The 20,393-nt window shown below is 43.0% G+C and overlaps 1 protein-coding gene across 1 annotated transcript in view; it reads left to right on the top strand.

Annotated features, from left to right (window-relative positions):
* The window catches only part of GRM7 (glutamate metabotropic receptor 7), a 308,320-nt gene extending 290,606 nt beyond the window's left edge, over positions 1-17,714 (top strand). The window contains exon 10 of the mRNA XM_075052544.1: positions 17,457-17,714. Within this exon, the coding sequence (XP_074908645.1) occupies positions 17,457-17,506 (50 nt within the window). The 3' untranslated portion in view covers positions 17,507-17,714. The remainder of the gene's footprint in view (positions 1-17,456) is intronic.
* Positions 17,715-20,393: the final 2,679 nt, after the last annotated feature.

Genomic DNA, 20,393 nt, shown 5'->3' with positions numbered 1-20,393 from the left:
CCGACGCTGCAGATCTATTTCCGAGGTGGTGCACGTGGAATAAGTCTGAGTACTCCTCATCTCGCTCTACAGCCTCCACGGAAAAGCCCCACTGCAGTTAAATATTGAAGCTTGGTTTGCAGACAGGACAGAAGAGAAAGGCCTTCAGTGCATGCTGGAGATGCAGTATTCTGGGAAAGAAAATATTTCTAATGGACTGTGAAGTGCAATGGTAGTTCTTAGACTTGATGCTCAGTAGCCGTTCCCTGGTGTAACCCAGTTCCCTTCGGCTCAGTGGTAGTGGTGAGGGATTCCTGCGCTTACACACATCGTCCTGCCCAGCCCTGCCCGGCAGTAGCCAGTAACACATGCCTTGAGATACACGCTTTATTTTCGTGGTCATCAAAGCAAGGTATAATTTTTCCTTTTTTTCATTAAAAAAAAACAACCCTCCTTTAAAAATTCTGTGCTGAATTAAAACATCTATGAAGAAGCTCTGCTTCAGTTCCCATGCAATGTTTTACAGCCATCAGCACCATAACAGCTGTCACATACTGCAGGGAGTAAAGGACAGTGAAATGAATTATTTTAAGGACATCTAACATCTGGTTTAGAAGTGAGTAGCTTATATTTGTGATGAAATCTATATAGACGATAAGGTTAGGTGCAAAACCTGTATTAAATGAGTGACTTAATTTTTTTTCCTCTCAGGTATAAAGGAGGTCTATTCACAGCTGCCACTGAAGTAACAGGATATGTGGCAGTGAAGCTCAGTCAACAAAAAACCCACCAGCAGATCTGATGGGGGAATGCTCCCTTTCTTTTTTTTCCCTGCAGAAAAAGGGTCCATGGCTCACTGGGAACAAGTGGAGCCCGTTCCTCTCAGATTTGGCTGCTGGGATTTTGCTTTTGTGTTAGACCTGGTGACTTCGCTGCTGCGTTTTTACTGAGAACAAAACATGTTTTGTTTTGTTTGGTTTTTTTCTTTCTTTTTTTTCCTTTGTGTGTTTTTCTGAGGTGAACGATATTTGAAATCATTGGAGTCCAGTCTTTAGTGGAACAGCTCACAGGCAAGCAGGTACAAAGTGTTTCCAGCAGTAGGCAGAACCAGTGGCAGCGGGTTGGCTGAAAGAGTGTTTGTTCACAAACCTATTGAAAATTTGGTAAGTGAGTTTAAAATGCTAATCATAGTAATAATGGAGTAAAAAGGCCAGGAAAACTGAAAACAAGTAACATTACAGGTAAATTACATTCTCAGAGATGTGAATCCATGCAGTTTTCTGTGTGCATGATTACAAGCATGAAGAAAACTGTTCAAAGATTGTATAGAAAAAAATAGAAAAAAACCTTGATGGTAAAAAATTGCTCTGGGTTGAAGTGTGCTACAGTCAACAGGAATAGAAAGAAATGATGGCTGCCACAAAATCAAACATACCCCAGCAACTGCCTGTCAGTTATAGCCACATTTACCTGATAGCTGTCATGCTTCTGGTCAAGGTATTTCATTTGTGTCTGCAATATACAGGCACGGGTGTCATAACGTACAAGCCTGTTCCTGCGTGCGGTTGTGTGTCTTTGGAGATTTTACCCAAGCTTTGATGTATTTTGTCACCTTGTGGAAAACAAACCCATAGAAAATTTCAGTGTAGCACTCGGAAATGACAGTGCTGATGAACTGAAGGAGCACGTGAGTAAAACGAGCGTGAGACGCAGCTGAGCATTCATTTGTCACTGACATAAAATAATACTGTAAAATGAGATAGATATTATTTTATGTTGACACAGATAGCAAACAGAGAATATATTTGTGCAGCAGGGGCCTGGGTTTGTTTCTCTTTTGGGGGCCAGTAAGCAGCAGCAAATCAAAAAAATGGCACATAAGAAATTGGTCTTTCTTAGTGTTTCTCTCTTATTGCAAACAGACACCACTTTCACACCCAGCATCTCTGGAAAACATCACCAGTTTTTTTTTCTAGTCGTTGGCTTCAGGAAAGGAAATGTGGGCATCTCTTTCAGTGACGTATGGTGATACGTTGAGGAGGAGAGCATCCTTTTGTTCATGAAAATAGGTATTTCTGACTTGGGGTGAGTTTATTGGGTTTGAACTCTGTCTGACAACAAGGAACAAAAGCATGTTTTTATTTTCTAGCCATAGTGCAAAAAAAAGGAAGGGAATTAGGTTAATGGCTAAATACATGTAAATGCCCATGAAACACAATGGCAACACAGAATAGGAAAGAAAGGCATTCCACTCTGGGATCTGATGTTTGGCTTAGTTACTTCTCTGTAGCTCAGAGCACTGAGTCTTACCTGGGAGAAGAGTCTGGCACTGCATCTAGAGAGATGTCTGTTCTTGCTGTTCAGTGGAAAAAGAAAGAAAAAAATACAGTTGCCATAGTTACACCACTTGTCATGATGCTTATCATGTCCATGGAATAAAGAGCCTTACATTAAATCTGTACTCTTATTAATATCAGCTGTTAAACATTTCCAGGATATTTGAAATCAAGACTTTCTGCAAAAAAAATTAAATGTTGATTGCAGCAAAATTGTTCTGTTTAACCATGCAGCTCAGAGTGTAATTTTGTTAGACACTGTATTACGGAATTATGTACCATGAATAAATTTTCCAGTGAATTTAGCCTCTTTGCACTTCATGAACATTCTTGATTTTTCTGTTAAGATGTTTGTTACTTGCAACTCTTTGCCAACTAGTTTGAGCAGGCCAACTTGAAGGAAAGGAGGGGAGTTCCTTTCAAGTGAGGAACCTCACCCTGTCAGTGGTATGGCGTTGCATTTACTCCATGATGAAGTAATTCAGACTTCCCACGTGAGAGGGACGAAGACTGTGATTGCGCTGCACGTGCCTGTGTCCTCTTTTGCTTGCCAGTGCAAACATACCCCAAATATCTATGTAGACTAACAAAGGTACACGTGCACGCATTCTCAGAAGTGTGCACATCTTCCTAATGCCAATAGACCTGCAGCTGAATGTGGTGTTATTCTTCTGGTTTAAGCTCATGTGCCAAATTGTAAAGCGTTAGGGGAATACAGTTCAAAATGGTTTTTTAGACGTGCAGCAGAGTCTAATGTTGAAAGAGTGTCCTCACTGCTCTCCGATGCCCCTGGGGTGGTCACCTCTCCCTTTTGGACTTTCTCATACAAGCTTCATCTCCTTAGGGGCAGTAAGACAGTGTCATACTCCCAGTGGTGGATCTTGCCAGAAATGGCCCATAGCCAAACGTCCCTCTACTTCACACATTCTCATTTATAGGGTGTTAATCTGGCCAGTAGCATGACAGGGCTGGAGCTCTACAGACCCCCTCTCTGGAGGCAGAGGTGACAGAGTCCAGGGCTCGCAAGCAAAGCCACCCTGCGCTGGCTGAGCCAGGTCCCGTGCGGCCAACAGGGCATCCCCTGGGGATGCCGGGATGCCTGAGGAGTAGAGAAGCCGACCAGAGTCCCCACTGGGCTCTGCGTGTGTCACAGCAGGACGAAATGTGGTTTCCTAAGGAAATGACCCAACAAAAGGTTCGGCACCATTTTCTTCTGGGATTACGCTAACTCAGACACGGAGACAGCCCAGGGAGGAGGTTTTGGTGCGGTGTAAGTACAAGCCAGAAGGAGTCCTACCATGGGTTGGAGCCCCGTGTACAATGTGCTTCACTGAGGACATAGTCACTGCCCCGAGAAATCGGGGTGTGCTTGGGTATGTGAAAAGTTGCCATAAAAACCTGTACAAAATACAGCTTTGTATCCAGTGTTTATCAAGGGAAATTCATCTCTTCAGAGGAGAGGATGTACGGAGTAAGAACCAGTTACCCACGGGATGTTGAAGCGTTTGTTCAGTCTTTTCTATCGTTATGTTTTCCTGGAAAGGAAAAATGGACCAATAAATATGACACTTATTGTTATTTAAAATACAACTATGACCTGTTCCTCTACAACAGGGAGGTTGTATTCGGTGTAACCTTGTCATTCACATCCAATGATAGGTTCAGATTCACAGTCCTTCGGCAAGATGTTGTTTTTCTCCCCGTTGCCTGGTTCCCTTGGCACACACGTCAGAAGCAGAGCTGCGGTGTGCTCGGAAATGTGACTGATGGCGTGAATGGGCAGTTTATTGACTGGGAGATTGACTTCGGCAAAATCCAAATTCTCCAAAAGTTTTCTCTCCAGGTGTCATCTTGGTTTCCATTTTCTATTGAAAAATAGTACGTGTTTCCAAATTGTGAGAAATACAAATCTGGCTCTGACTCCACGAGTGCCTGAGTTTAGTTGAAACGGATGATTTGTTTGAGCCCAGGTCCTAGCAAGGCTTTTGGTTTGGCACTGCACAGAGAAATAGCCACTGCATTCAGGGGGCTGTCTGGAGGGTAATGTGCTACTTTGTAGGAAAAAACCCCTGGAAATAAACAGAGTAAATAATGGAATTGCTTGTAACTCATTAAATGAGTAAACATAAAATACCTTTGTAATCTAACTCAGTATGAAACCCATAACTGAATATAGTTGGGGGAAAAAAAAAAGGAGAAAAAATTGCTGTTCATTCCTATGTTCCTGTTGTTTGGCAACTGCACAGAATTTTAGTTTTCTTGATTTTTTTATTAAATAGAATGATTAATTAGAAAAACATTTTCAATTCTTTGATCACTGAATGGATAAACTAGCTAGACATGTAGAGCTGTATTTACTGAATGTGGGTGTAAGAAAGAAAATGATTACTTGTGTGATTACTTTATAACCGTGTATTTACTTGTATATCTGCTTGGGTCAAACCCCAGGGATTTGCACGGGGAAGTGCCGGGGTATTGCTAGGACAGGGACTGACTGAAGGCGAGTGCTGTTGAGGCGGTGTCAGAAATGGTTTTGGGTGGGTTTGTTTTTTTTTTATCGGTTCTCAGTAGCTGGAGAGAAGGGAACAATACATTGCAGGATTCCAGGTGACAAGATGGAGAGGGGTGCAGCCGGGTGGAAAGCATCACCCATGTGCTGGGCGGAGGAGGGCGGCTGCAGACCCCCAGCCGTGCCGAGGGGCAGCGGCACGAGGCGGTGGGGGACGTGGAGGAGCCGGTTCGGGAGCAAAGTGAAGAGCTAGAGAGGAGTCGTTTTCTTATAGCTCTGACTTCAGGACTCCTTTGGGATGTTTTAGAAGATCTCTCGGGTCATAATTTTAATTATGTTTCATGCAAACTGTTTTCACACTTGGCTTTAACAGCTCTCAACAGAGCCTGGCTTTCCAGGTAAGATAACCAACGTACCATTAATTGCTTTGTTTTAAGCAGGTGAAAATAATTTGCTACTGTTTGTTATCTTTCCAGTCCACAGCATTCAAATGGAAACATTTTAAATGTAGTTTAAATTAGTGTGGTTTCTGTACTGTCGGCTCCAATTATGGAGTAATATGAATTGGTTTTGTTTCTTCCCTGCCACAATCTCTTAAAGATTTGGAAACACATTTCCTAAGATCCTGGGCACTTTTCTAGCACGCTCCCGCCTGCAGTGCAGCACTGTGAATTTAGTTGATGTGAAGGTTCGTACAGCAGCTCTGGGGTCCGCTGGGAATCGGGTCCCTCTGTGCTCCTCAGTGCCCGCTCCGCTCAGAGCGGGGATTTCGGCTCCCCGGCCTCATCCCCTAACGACATCTCACCCCAAAGTGCACACACACCCCAGCCAGCTACGTGGCTGCTCCTTGTGCCAGGTCTTCTTTAAGCCTCTCTGCAATCTTTCATTTGCTGGAAGCATTGATAAGACTTTCTGCTATTTATTCTTTGATCCCAGCGTTGCAGATATTTTCAAACTTCACCTGACCCAGAAGTTTTTATCTGCAAAGCAGACGAGTAGGAGATGGGAGAAAGATGCAGCCAAACGTGGCCAAGATTAATGTTCTTCGGCAGTACAATACTTGTTGATTTTAGCTTTTGTTTAGAAGGGTAAAACTAATCCTTTTCTATTGCAGTCTTATTACCTGCCTCAAAATCTCAATCTTACAGTTATCTTTCCAGCAAAAACATGATGATTTTTCAGGCCATAAACAGTATGTGTCTGGCTCTGTTCTTTGACTCAAAGTCACATTTTCTTTTGATGGCTCAGATGGGAAAATTAGTATTAAACAACAACCTCTGAATTTATCTCTGAATGCACCTACCTTAATAATACCTTGCAAAATAGTCAAAGGTGTGGCTGATAAAAAAACGTCTTTTAGCCCAGTCCTGAGGAGGCTGAAAGCAGTGTCGGTCACCGCAGGTGGTTTAGATCATCTTTCCAGCTTAACAAAAGGAGTTTATTGATGCTGACAGAGTTATCAGCATAAGCAGTTCAGGGGCAGAGAAATAAATGACAGGCTTTTTGTTTGTTTACAGAAAACTATCACTTTCATTGCTAAATATTCATAATGATGAATGCCATATCTTGCCGTTGCAAAGGGGGAACATGTGTCACATATCCCAGTTGTGGCCTATTTTTAGAGCTTGTAAGAATTAACATAGGTACATATCTTTATTATATTCTTCCGAGGAGTGAATTTCCTCTGACACTCACTTTTGCCCTTACCACAGACATGTCTCCTGTCAGAGGCCATTTTATTTGGGTAAAGTTGCTCAGTGACGTGTTTTGCCCCCCAGATCCCAGCGGTGGGGGGCTGTCGACGAGGGAGAAGGGCCATGGGGTGCACGGTTGCGTACAGCAGTGTGCCTGAAAATCACAAAACCCACAAAAGCACTCCCTGTGTCCACATGGAAAAGTGCTATAGAAGCGTTGTAAGAAACCAATGACTTTCCACGTTATTTTATATTATACTGTAAATTTTTACGGCAAGCAATACTGGCTCTGCTGAAATCAGCAGGTGCTTTGCCCTCGACTTGAGCGGGAGTGGGATTTCACTCATGTTTGTAGAGCTGGAGTTCACCATTACGCTGTCTTAAAAATGGAAAGTGTATGTTTTGTGCTACATTCTATAGGATTTTTCCTTACTTATCTTTACAAAGACAGGTTAAATTTGCTGTCCACAGAGCAATGTTAGAGAAGTGTAACAGTTACCCCATGCCAGTAGGCAAAACTTCCAACCACATGCAGCTGTATTTCTTTCCTCTTGTGCTAGAGAAGTATGGCTTTGAAGTCAGTGCATGAGCTAGAGTTCATTATTTATCTGGTACACTATATGAAAATGTGCCCAACTTTCAAATAAGCAATTCATTCATCTTTTCTTTTTCTAAACAGGTAAGTGCCACGTGCAATGGTGTGTACTGACTTTGCAGAATAATCTTTACATCATTTTGTGGGTTTTAGGGTGGTTGGTATGATAAGCTTCCCATCCTTTCTGGGATTCATTGTGGGAAAGTCTGCTTCACTGAAATTAATGAGTTATTATTCTACCTGAAGTCAGAATTTTCTAGCTTTGTCCTGTAGTGCAATCATCTGTCTAATAGGGTCGCTTTCCCTATGTTGTCTGAGCTTAGAGTTTCTTCATCCCTATTGAGATAAAAGTTCAACAGCAGATTGGTCTCAGTCGAATACATTTGCAGAGTGATGAAGCAAACACATACTTTATGTAGTCAAACCCAAACAAGCTATCTTAGGCTATAAGAATGTCATGTCGTTGCCACTTTGACCTGAACTGATTTCTATCATTATGCCATTATCTCACCCACGAACTGCTTTTATTATTCTTCCTATTGGATACATTCTCTGTTCTCACAAAAAGTGCATCCTAAAAAAAACCTGATGAATTGAAAACCTGATTAATTAAAAACGTACACCTCTGACAGCAGGTACTACTGGAAAGCCTTATAAGCTAAAATGGATTTTTGTTTAAAGAAAAACCTACTTCAAATCCCAGTGTGCCCTGGGGAACTGGCAAGGTCGTACTCTTGCTTCCTATTAAATCCTTCTGGGAACTTCAAAGCAATCCTCGTTAAAAGAACCCATTATATTGGATATTTGTAATTGTTACTTATGGCCCTGGCACTACTCTGTACGATGTTTTGCCAGTCCCCTGGGTTCAAGGCTCACTTCAAGTGTAGTTATATCATTCACTTGACTAGCTATGCAGTCTGACTTTGCTTAGGGGCTGCATGATAGACAGGGTAAATATCCGTTTCTAAAAGGGATAATAATAAGAAAGCCCTAAAGGTAAAATGTAGCCCTGGTTAGAATATGAGGAATTTAGAAGTGGAAGCTGTGTAAAGTGACAGATGTGTGGATGCTCTTTAGATAGAAATACACCTGCAGCGTTTGCCCAGCCCTGCTCTGAACAATACATTTGAATGCATATGCATAAACATAATTATTCTAATAATTGGAAGTAATCATTTCATTATTAATTGCATTCTGAATGCCACAGAGGTGAACCAGATGAATCCAGGTTATCAAGCGTATATAGAGCAGCACTGACAGGCAAGATTGCTTAGGCTATTTTTCTGATTGAGCTCTCTTGGCATTAATCACTTATTCAAGATTTCTAGGTGCTGGTGTTCACCTTACGATCTCGCTCTGAGGTAGGAGTTTATAAACATTATCAGCGTTTTGCAGATTGGAAACAAAGACATCTGAGTGGCATTTGGTGATGTAACTAGAAAGAGTGGTTGGACATCTGGCTTCCAGCCACCTTGTTCACGTTAGTGGAGTTGAGCCCAAAAAGAATCTGGCCTTGTCTTCGTAAATTAGTGTGTGTGCACATGTGGGGGAGGCTGGTTTGGTTTTTTCTTTTGCAGCATTTGACATTTTGGCAACAGCTCATTAGACTTCTAACCTTAAGTGCTATATTCTGTGTCTACACTAGGTAAAAATTTGTCCCTGTGGCCCGACCTGACTTGCGATGATTTTAGCTAGCATTGGGGTTTTCTTCACCACTTCCCGTTCCATCAGACAAACTCTGCAGTATTAAATCCCATGCGTGTGGGTCTTCTTAGCAGCAACGGGGGAATTAGAACTGTGGGACACTTTAAAAAGCCACTGCCGCCAAGTTGCTTTTGCTTTCCAAGTGAATGTGGGATCATTCTGCGTGTTCTCCATCCATCTCGGTGTCCAGTCGGATGCAGTCAGACAACTTCTCCGAGGCTTGCCGTGGGACTGGTGCTCGCATGGTCTCACCAGCAGATTCTGGTGCGTTCCCGTAGGCGCAGCGTAGCTCACAGGGTGGGCACAGCCTGCGATCTGGAGGTGGCATACAGAAACAAGCCTCCTGAAGGACGTACAGCACAACACAGGAGGGTGTCTCTGGCAGGTAGTTGGAGTGGTTTCAGGTACAGCAGTTTCTCTGGATCGAGGTGTTGACCAGAATATCCCATTATTGACCCAATCTGAGCCCAAGAGAGTCAGCTGAATGGTTGCCCTCCCAGCAGTGAGGCTGAGACAGCGCTGCCGAAGCCAGCGCTGGCGATGCTGTTCCTGCCTGTTTACACGGGGACAGCAGGTCACAGGGGGACAAGGAGCTCAGTTTTTCTCTCTTTGCATTGCATAGATCAGTATGGCCTCTGCAGCAGATCAGGTTCTGCAAATGTGATTGCATTTTGTTGCAAAATTTCTAAATGCATGGAAGCAGAAAATGAGACAGTCAGATTGTGAAAATTGTGAAGAAAATATCTGAATATATGAATATCTGAATATATATTTATAATTTTTAAAGCCAAGTGAATTATTTGTTCTACATTTATCCAGTGAACCTAGTTGTTTAGGGGTTTTTTCCCAGTTAAAATCTGCAGGACTTTTTTATTATTCATATTCACCTATCAACTGTCCTCAAGTAGTTTTAAGAGTTTGGCTTCAGAAACCTTAGTCTGTGATTTTTTTGTGAGCCATTTGCTTCATGTATATATTTGCAAGACTTCAATCTTCCTGACCACAGAGATGTTTTTTCTTCCTCCCTGCTAGCAGGAATCTCCCAGATGACGTATTCTGTATTAAATAGCAGGGAACACCTTGTCCACACACAATACCTGCTGCGGACAGGCCTGGCTCCTCCGTGGAGAGGTGCACAGGCACGGCTCGGGGGGGCAATTTCTCAGGCTGTGGTTTGCAAGCATCTTTCAGTGCTGTCCTTTGAATACTTCAGCCAATCTAATGCATCTCAGAAAAGCCGAAACAAATATCATAATGGCACTGGAAATTCTTTGACAGCAAACTCATCTTTCAAGGAACCTCTGAAGGAAATTTTCAGATTACCTTTGGAAGATTTTACAGCTATTCCTAATACCTGGTGCATTTTATTATTTTGGTGGCAGTCATCTGGCAACCTACAGCACTTCAGTTCAAATGAATAAAACTCAAGAAGAGATTAGCACTAAAAAAATCTCGAAGTTCTTAAAAAAGGCAAAACCCCAGACAAGAGGAGCTCCTCCAGGGACTACCCGTCAGAGCTGAGCTCTTGCAAACCCAGCTCTGGAGCAGATCCGCGCCGGAGCAGGTCATCCCTGCTATAACCGGGATGCTGGTCACGCTTGGGCTGGTCCTCACCACCCCAGCACCTAACTGAACTTGTCACACAGAGATACGGGAAAGCTCCTTTACATTACAAGCAACAACTGTCAATGGTGCAAATGTGTCTGGACTCGCATAATCCACCCAAAAAGGTGGTGGTTGCTAAGCGACGCGGCCCCGTTCTCTTTTTATGCCATTTTAGTTCCTTCTCAGCTTTATGTTCCATGTCTGGGGCTGCTTAATTTGATCCTATTTGCAGTGACAATTTAGGGTCTTGTGCCTTGGATACCAATTCACACAAAATGTACCAATCGTCACACTTGAAAATCACATTTGGTTTTGGAGCTGGTGAAACTGAAATGGAAACTGGGGTTTGTTTTCTGCCAGAGAGGCGTTCCCGAGCCCAGGCTGTGCCATCCTAACGCCATTATCTCCCCCCACGCGCCCTCCATCCTCCTGTAGCGCTCTTTGATGGCATTTAATGAATTAATTACACTGTTCACAGATTCTGGCTTTTCTAGAGAATTAAGCAGCCTCAGGGCTCGCTCTGTCGCTCCATGTGGTTTTGCTGCTGTTGTAACATGCAGGACATCCTCCTCCAAAATCTCAACCCACATTTCGCAAGTACCAGTTAGGTGAAACTACTGATGGGGCAGAGCAGGGTGGGAGGAGTGAGACAATTGCAAAAGGGGGGGATATGAAATCAGAAGCATTAACAACGTATGATACCCAAGCAAATTGGAGAAAAGTTATTTAAAGACAAAAACTTGCGTCTCTCACAAAGTGATTGTGGCAGGGTGGGGGTTTCCAGGTGTCTTGAGTTTCTTCTGGATGAACCCCCCCAGCAGAGAAGATCCTTGCCATGGTTTAGCGTTCGTCTGGAAATACAGTTAATGCCTTTGATACCTATCAGGATTCTATGGTGACATCACTCTGAATACTGGACAAAAATAGGAAAGAAAAGCACTTTACAAGAGCAAAGCAGAGGGATGAAATCTTATCGAGGAATTTGAAGCATATATTTAAAAAAAGGTAAGGAAAAGACAAAATGTAACTGACACCACCCACTTTCATTCTGGTTTTGATTTTCTAACATTTCATGGGGATTACAAGCAGCATATTAGTAATACATGCCATAATACACAGCGTGTCACAAGACTAGTGAAAGGAATATCAGTGATGACTGTATAAATCTATACAGTTCTATTAAATAACTGTTTTTCTATTAATTTCCAAAGTGTGTTTACTCTTTGTAAGCAGCCCTTGCCTCTCATTATGGCATTTTGTATAACGTGCTCTTTCTGGTTCTCCCTCCACCGGGTACTTCAGTCATCGCTAAGGGCAATCGATCCAGTTATCCCACCTGGAGAACCTAGAGGACTGTGCCCCTCAGAAGGGATGCGGGGATGGTCAGAGAAGTTTATTCGGGTTGCTCATTCCTCAGTCGGTGCTTCAACATGAGTATTGTTCATCCTGCAGGTTAAATTGTACTCACTGCTGTATTTTTGTTGACTCACTTTTGACAAGACCACCCAAAGAGAAGGAAACCGTTCCTGCAGCGTTTATCCCCCGGGGAGGACGGTCGTGTCAAACGGGAGGGAGCCCGAGGGTGTGGATGGGCGACGTGTGCCCGGTGAGGAGCCGGCGAGCCCGGGAGGTGCGATCCCGAGTGGCGCGAAGGAATCGCCCCGGCCAGGGGCGGCAGCAGGAGAACGATGGACCCGCTGCTGTCCCCTCTGAACCTGTCACCAGGTTGCCATCAGGCTACTTAGCTACTGGATAAATGAGTCGTCGGGAAACAGAAACAATCTCTTTAGCAGCTTCTCCCTCCCTGTTGTCGTTTGTGATCTGCTGGCAAACCTCTCGGGCGACAGGAACACCGCTGCTATTTATGGGTGTCCTCGGTGCTGAGGCGCTAATTGTTGCTGCTTTACTGAGAGTGACAGGGAAAGATGACAGCCAAAGGTGATATAATTTATAAGAAGAGAAGGCTGTAAAGCAATTACAGAGGAGCACACTTTTTACTAATGTTATATCTGTAATTTAATATATTCGTATTCTATTATTAAAACATGAGGTTCTGTGTGCTAATCTGCATAAAAGTCACGCAGTTCAGGCTGCAGCTCAGAGACAAGCAACTACCCACCGACACAGGCAATAAAATGAGATGTTTTTTGTATAACTGTAGGCATTTATATACCAGATAAGTTGTCAATACACTACGGTAGGGAGCACAACAGGAGAGATGTGAAAATGTGATATAACAATCTATTTACATTTAGATACTAAATTTAAAATTATATTATTTTCTCCAAGCTTCATTCCATTTGTCAGGTTTGGGACAAGCATGTAGGATCATTTAGGACTGTTGCTTTCATCTCTTTTCTCATATATATTCCCCAATTTAAAGGCAACAGAGCATGTGGATAGCTCTGTCTTTCAGGTACAGAGATGGAGGAGGAGCCACCTGCATCTATTTCCCTTTTAGATGGACTAGAAGTGGGATTTAATAATCAGCCTCCACTTTGCCTGGCATAAGTGATACAGGCTTCTAAGCAAGAATTAAAAAAATGAAAAAGAGGAGGTAAGCATAATCTGCCACAGTGACTGCAAAGGAAATCAGAGCAGAAGTTCCAGACTCGTAGCCATCACGATGTCAGTTCTTGCTCAGTGCTGGAAATACTAAGATCATGTTTCATACATTTGATAGCTTAAGATGCCTGTGGGCTGTAATAAAATTCATCTTTTGCCCCATAAATCTTTTCTCTTTAAGCACGAAAGAGGTTACAAATGTGCATAAAATTGAAGTGAAAGTGATTAAATCTCACTCTGAGCAAGTATTGACAGATCTGCCTTGCTTTTGGATGCTGTGGGAGCTGCTTTCTTTGTGGCCCATGCTCAAGATAATGAAAACCAGTCAAGTGATGAAACTTATATATCCAAAGAGGATTTTTGCTCCTGCGTATTTAATATGTTGTTGGCACAGAGATGCAGTTATTTGAAATCCTGTTACTCACTTCTGGAAGGGGATGGGTGTAGACTATCACTGCCCCCCACCTCCTGTTGGCAAGTTGTAAAGGACAGGCTTTTAATTAACTGTCGTGCTGTAAGGAAATGTTGTTTATTTTCCACAGGTTGTCTTCATCTGGGTTGTGCTGCTGTAGGCTGTGTGCGGGTGTCTTGAAATGGATGCTTGCAAGGGAGGAGGGTGGGATTTGTTTAGGGAGAACGGGAAAAGGCACAGCACATAACTAAGAGGACAACTCGCAGCTCACGTGGTTGTCAGTATCTTGTACACAGGCACATCCTTACAATTAATGCCATGCTATGAAGTGCCTGGGGTTCGTGATGACCAAGGTGCCTTCTTTATGCTTCCGTCAGTCCAGCTGCCAGGAAATCGAACACCCGCCCTGTCTCAGCTCATCTTGGAAGGCATTGCTCTTGCCTTCTTGGTTTTTCAAAGTTCCCAATTACTTTCAAATTGGGAGCAAGTGTAATGCTCATAAACCCAGAAGACTAACAAACAGCAGTGTCAGCAGCACAAGGGAGACATGATAGCTGCACCTCCCTTCTCGCCAGTACCGTGTGTTAGCGGTAATGCATTACGACAGTTCATCACTCTGTGCATCCCTGCAGCAGACCTACCTAACCTTTTGAAGTGTGACAGCCTAGGCTGGGTTCCACCATAACGTGGCCAAAACAGTTTTCTTTTCAAGTAAAGTTAAGGCAAAACTATAATGGGGGCTGAAGAACCCTGTGCTGCGCTCTGCTTGACAAGTGCATGGCATGCGGTTACCTATGGCTGGACTGAACCTGGAGATTGTTTCCAGTAGAGCAGTCCTGTCCGTATATATGAGATTGTACTCTTCAGGTATTCCTCATACTAATTTCTTCTTCTATTAACATTGTTGCTCTTCACCACCAATTAGCAGAAAAGGGCACTTCTCACTAATAGCAATATGTAGCCTCTTTTTAAATAGAAAGGTCCTCTTTTTTTCAAACAAGTTATACGATAGCAATGCCTCAAGAGCATACTTATTTGCAAATATGCAGGCAGTCAACATCTAGGATGTTTCCTTTCTACACAGTACTTAAAAATAGCTAGCAGCCGACGTTTATCCCACAGTTTGTTTGCTTGTTCCTTTGCACTGACCTCAGGAAGGGGGATGCAGTTGGACTGTGTATTTCTGTACAGAAGGTATAGTCCCGAATTTCAGATTCTGCATACCACAGCTATTGGCTCGCCTCCAACAGGTCTATGTCAATGGCCAGCTGAGGTTGACATAATTATATGTATATTAATTAACATGTATAAGTTATTCGCAAGAGGACAATCTGTTTTCACTGTTGGAATGCCGTCATCCATTAACACTAGCAGCAACAGAGCGTATGAGATCTGTATCTGTTTTCCATTTAAAGAACAAGGAATGCTCATGTATTGTGGATTAAAGCATGGTGAATTCTGGTAATGCTGATGTTTCATTAGCATTCCCCATTTTCATGTAAATTAATTTATTTGAGGAAAATCCATACCTGGTGCTAATTGCCAATGATAATGATGAGCTGAGACTCAGTAGCGATTCATTATCGAGGTAGACCGTCTCTCTCCTGAAGTCTTCAAATCAAGACTGGAGTGCTTCTGGAAGTTATACATCAGCTGAGCTCCAGGTTCCTGGAGCTAGTGCAGGAACAGAGCTGTGAAATGCAGCAGCTACCTAACAAGAGATATCATCTCCTCTGGCCTAACAGCCTTTAAAACCCAGGAAGATTGTCTTTCCTCTTCTAAAATAACCATGAAGCTTTTATTGATCATTTTATCTAAATTATGGATGATGCTTTTGTCAACTACATTATTCTTGTGAAGCAGAGCAGTGCCAAAGATAACTACTGTCTAAGGCTCAGACGCGTGGAGCCCATCTTTTCACAGAGAGGTTACAGAAGCACACGCTATCAACAATATTTCTTGGCTGAACTCATTTGGCACTGGTGGTTCATTGTCATATTGAAAATGAGAATTGGGCTGCTACTGTGGTTGAATTTGTGAGAAAACTCATCAAGCAAAATTATCAGGTTTGCTGAAAGCTGGACTAAAAAACCCCTGTTAGCATTAGAGGGTTGACGTGATATGAACCAGCAGTGGAAAGTATCAAAATCTCCTTCTCTGTCGTAGGAGCTCTGCTGCTGTTTGAAATTGGAGCATGTAATGGATAAAGCTGAAGTATATCACAAAATAATACATGTAATTACTTTGCAACCTGTTTCATGATGATATTTTTTTTCCAGCTTCATTTTACCTCTCTTCAGCATTTAATAGCATACCACAGTTTATTGAATATTTGCAGTCTAGCCTTGAAGGATAATGAGTTTTATCCTGCCATGTGTTGAACACCTTCGTGTCCAAGAGAAGTTAATGGGAACTGAAGATGATCAGCATTTTGTAGGATCAGTCCTTGATTGAACAGACAGCTCTGACTCTTATATGGAACATGGTGAAACAGCTGAATTAGGGTTTCAGAATAATACTGCAAAGCGCTGGAGTTACAGAGGAGGTTCTTAAATGACAGCCTTGAAAATACCTAGGAGTAAAACTGTTTCTTTGTCTTTGGGAGTAAAAAAGATAGCGAACCCCATGAAAAATATTTACATTTGACTGCACTCTCATGCATTATACTCTCAAAATATTCTGAATTGTTGGTGGAGATCCTGTCCTTATTTAAGCAAGTATTTCTGAAAAGCAGGCCACCTGAAATATTAATAGCGGTCTCTGATTAATAATGCTTTCTGGCTGCTGGACACACCAAGGGAAAACAGGCCCTGACTGGGGTCACAGAGGGAGGTGCGTTAGGGTCTCCGAGGCAGGGGGATGCTCCGGAGCCCTCCTCTCCCCCGGGGAAGGGGAGGGATGGAGGAAAAAGAGCAGAAGGTTTCCAGCAATCCCAGAAAATCAGCCTTATCCCTTTCTCTTATCTTCCAAATGTCTGTTTTATTGGGGGATGTATTGAGGATCAGGTTTGTTTATATATTCAGTTTTGCTGTGCAGGGTTGATTATGATTCACATTAATGTATTTCATTGAATCCAAGTTACTCAAAAACCCCACAGATGCTGAATAAGAATAGTTGATAATAACAACAGTGCCTGATAATTTTAACCTTTTGAGAATATCCATTAGCTTAAACTGGTCTCATGAAAACTCAGTTAGAATAATGGATTTTCATCTTTACTGCAAGAGCATACATACTTCATACACTGGCTTTTCTTTTTTTTTTTGGCAAGTGAAAAAGTAGGAAAATTTCCATATTCATTGGAACACAGTTCAATATAAAATCTCGTAAGCCCAGTACATGTAGTTACATCCTAGTTATGGAATTTGCATATAAATAGTGATGTTTTTGTTAACATGCCTGATGGAGAACATGTTATCAGTTGACATGTCCCTAATCCGTCAGCGTTGCCAAAGTGTTACAGAATATTTTGCTGTGTATTCAGCTGGAAGTATTTGCAATTTTTACTGACAGAAGTGTGTAGCGTTGCTCACGAAGTAGTTACTGACTGGTTTTATTTATTTCTGTTTGCAAACAGATTTAATTTGAGGGGTGTAATTAGGAAAGCTGGTACCTTCATCCCCACAGTGAAAAATTCGCGGAAGTCATAAAACTTAGTGAGAACCACTTTATCCGTGAGAAAAGACAAGTTTAGCCCAGGATGATTTAGGAAGCGGGAGAGGATGCCACTGTTTTTTACGAAGAAGAAATCTTCTCGGGATCTAGTTAAGGTGCCTCAGCAGTGGCGTCGTACAGACTGCACGCGTATAACAAAATCAGTCAGCGGTAGCTTTGCCTGTAGTAATAGCTGGAGCTGGAGGCGCCGCGTCGGCGGATCCATCGGCCCTCCGCCGGGAGTGGGGTCCGCGCGCGCGCGCCGCCCGGGGCTCGCTGCTCCCGGGGATGCGGGAGCTGCCGGCGCATCCCTGGCCCTGCCGGGGGGTCCGGACCAGCAGCCGGCCCTTTCCCAGGGGGTCTCGGCTGGCGGGTTTCTGACCGTTCTCCGGTTTTCTTTCAGGCCCTGCTGCAAAAAAGAAGTACGTCAGCTATAACAACCTGGTTATCTAGTCCGTTTTGCCACGTGGGGCGGAGGACGGGTGAGGATTTTCATCCACCGCTGGCGCAGACCTCCTCCGAGCCCCGGGGTGTCCGTCTCGGGGGGGGCGAGGGCACGGCGATGCTGCGGGAAAGCGCGAGAGGAGCCCCGCGCTCCCGACGGCTGCTCCCCGAAATATCCTTCATCGCTCTCGGCTTCGTACGTCGCTGGCGCTGCCGTCGGCCGTGGCCTCGGACCCGCTCCGGCCGTGGGAGCCCACGCGCCCGGCTGCGGCACGGGAGGACCAGCTCCCCGGGGCGGGCTGCGTCCAGCTACGAGGACTTTCAAGGGGCTAATTCTGTCTTTCTATGTACTTCCAGACTGCAAGTTTTTGAACTTTCTGTACAGTTTGTGAGGATTTTTGCATATTGCCATCCATGTTGTTTCGAGTTCACTGTTTGTTTTTTGAATGCACAGTCCCATTGAGGCCCTGTTCTCTCAGACTTAGCACATTCAAAACAAACCACCACAGCAACTAAGGATTTAAAAGACCTATGTACATGACTTGTATGATTACTACTGTATCACTGCAATCCATATACGTTATTTTTTTTAACTAAACAAACAAAAAAAGAATTTAAAGACCAAAAACTGTGCTGGCGAAGTTAGTCGTCCCCCCCTTCACAACTCTGATGGGCTGCAGAGGAAGCAGAAAGGATTTTTGCTGAGTTTTAGTAGAGGTCTTGATATTTGGAATGCATGCCAGTAATGTATTTTATGGTACATGTTAATAATTTATGTTTGATATTTGTATTTGTGTTCTATTTTGTTATTTTATTTAAGGTATATGACTATTTTGCAATAATTTCAATAATTCTTATGATATTTGGAGGAAAGAATATGGCTTTTACATGTCTTGAGGTTTTTTCTCTGTTGATGCCCCACCATGATTGACCAGTGTGATAAGGACTTAAAAAAGCATGTATGTTTTATACTGTTTGTAATAAGTAATTTCGTTAATCTTGCTGCTTATGTGCCAATTTAGTGAAACCAATCTTTGCCGCAAACTCCTCCCCTCCTTTCCATTCTCTCGATCCTGTGATATTATCCAAGAATGTATCAATAAAGGATTTTGGTTAACTTTTTTTTATTTACTCCAATAAATATATTTTTTCAGTTGCTCCCTCCCCCTCCCCCCTTGTGAGTAAAGTTTATTTCATGATGTTGTCAGATGTGGACATCCAAAAACCCAACACAGAGGTATTTCAGGCTTTGTGCACAAAGAGCGGGTTTGGAAAAGGTCTTGGGGGAGCTGGCAGCTAATTGCAAAAAGAAAGAAAAAAAAAAAAGAAAAAAAAAGTGCCTTTTCAAGCAACCCCCAAAAGCCAAGTTACAGTCGCGTGGAGAAAGCCCTCGTGTCTGTGTTTGATGGTCTCCAAAGCTGTCTTCAGCTGTTGAGTCTTCTTTATGACTTTGAAGGATATTATGTTCAACAGCACACCAGAATGCAATTAAATGAGCAACTAATCAAAGTCAATCTGCCAGGCAACTGTTGAGTGAGCTGGGGGGAAAAAAGAGAAAAGTTTAGGCAAGAGGTGAGAGGAAACTCATTCCAATTGCAGCACAGCACCTGCGTGCTGCCTTCGGCATAGTAACAGCATTTTGGGTGCAATGTGACGATTACTTTGGAAAGTATTTAGCCTCCCGTTTTCTCTAGACAACTTGATCAATTATACTGATGAAGTTAATCAGCATCAAAAGAAAATTTGACAGCTGCAACATGGGCCACAGTGCATAGTGATGAAGACCTCCATGTCAGATCTTGATTGACTCTTTATGCGTGCAAGCATGGGGGCTGGATAGATGTTTGCAAGGCCTTCTCGTTGTTCTTTTAATATTCATAGATATAATAATGAAAGATGAAATTCCAACCAAGTAAAGCCTTTGTTAGCAGGAAATGAATTATCAGCTCAACAAATAATGAAGGCAGAGGCTCTGCAACACTATCCTTTTTCTCTGTGCTGTCCATAAATGTGACAGAGCCAGCATTGGGCTAAATAAGTATGTTAACCATCAAAAAAGACCCCAATTTTTTTTCTCAATGGGCAAAAAAAATGGTTTGTTGGTTTGTTTAGTTTTCACTTTGTTTGGAAAAGGGGGGAATGAGGTAGAAGGAGGAAAGGGTGCTGCTGGGAGGGAGTGATGTGGGGTTTGGTTTTTTTATTTCTTCTCCCAGCTCATGTTGCATTAGATCCAACAGAGAATAGAACCTGAGCCTTTCATTTTCCTGCTTATTTTATTTTTATAGCTGTGTGAGCATGCGCGCACACCCTCACACACGCACACACAGTGTGTAGAGCAACCACAATCCTCTGGTTCTTGATGTGCATTTTTCGTTAAAGGTTAGCTGGCTGATGTTTTACACATCTGACTGCAGCCGGGGCCCCGTTTCCTCTGAACAGGCATAGACTCAACATCAAAGTTCTCTACTCGTTTACTTCAGGTTAACACAGAGTCAGTCTTTAAAAGATTTATCCACCCTGAATGGCTTTCTAGTTTGATCACTGCCTGAAAAAGTAAGTAAATTGAGGAGGCGTGAAAACCCTGGAAATACATTCATATATCAAAGTATTTCATGGAATATGCTCACTCTGATTTGTGTCATTCACTGGTGTCTTCCACAGCCAGATCACTGGTGAAGCTGGTGCAGGCAAGGTCATGAAGTTACAGCTCCCTCCTGCAACAGCTGAACATTCAGCCAGCGTGTGACCGGCTTCTCCATGCACACGGTGTAAAATTAAAGACGTCAGACCTGTACTGGTAAATCTGTATTATACCTAACTATATGATAAAGTACAGTAATAGCTCTCTATAGATGTATGTATTGCCATATATAGCTAACCACTTTATGTTACACAC

Source organism: Buteo buteo, chromosome 21 (assembly GCF_964188355.1).
Source record: "Buteo buteo chromosome 21, bButBut1.hap1.1, whole genome shotgun sequence".
In the NCBI taxonomy this organism is placed as follows: Eukaryota; Metazoa; Chordata; class Aves; order Accipitriformes; family Accipitridae; genus Buteo; species Buteo buteo.
The sequence above is the reverse complement of the archived record's forward strand: the minus strand, read 5'-3'. Positions and strand labels throughout refer to the sequence as shown.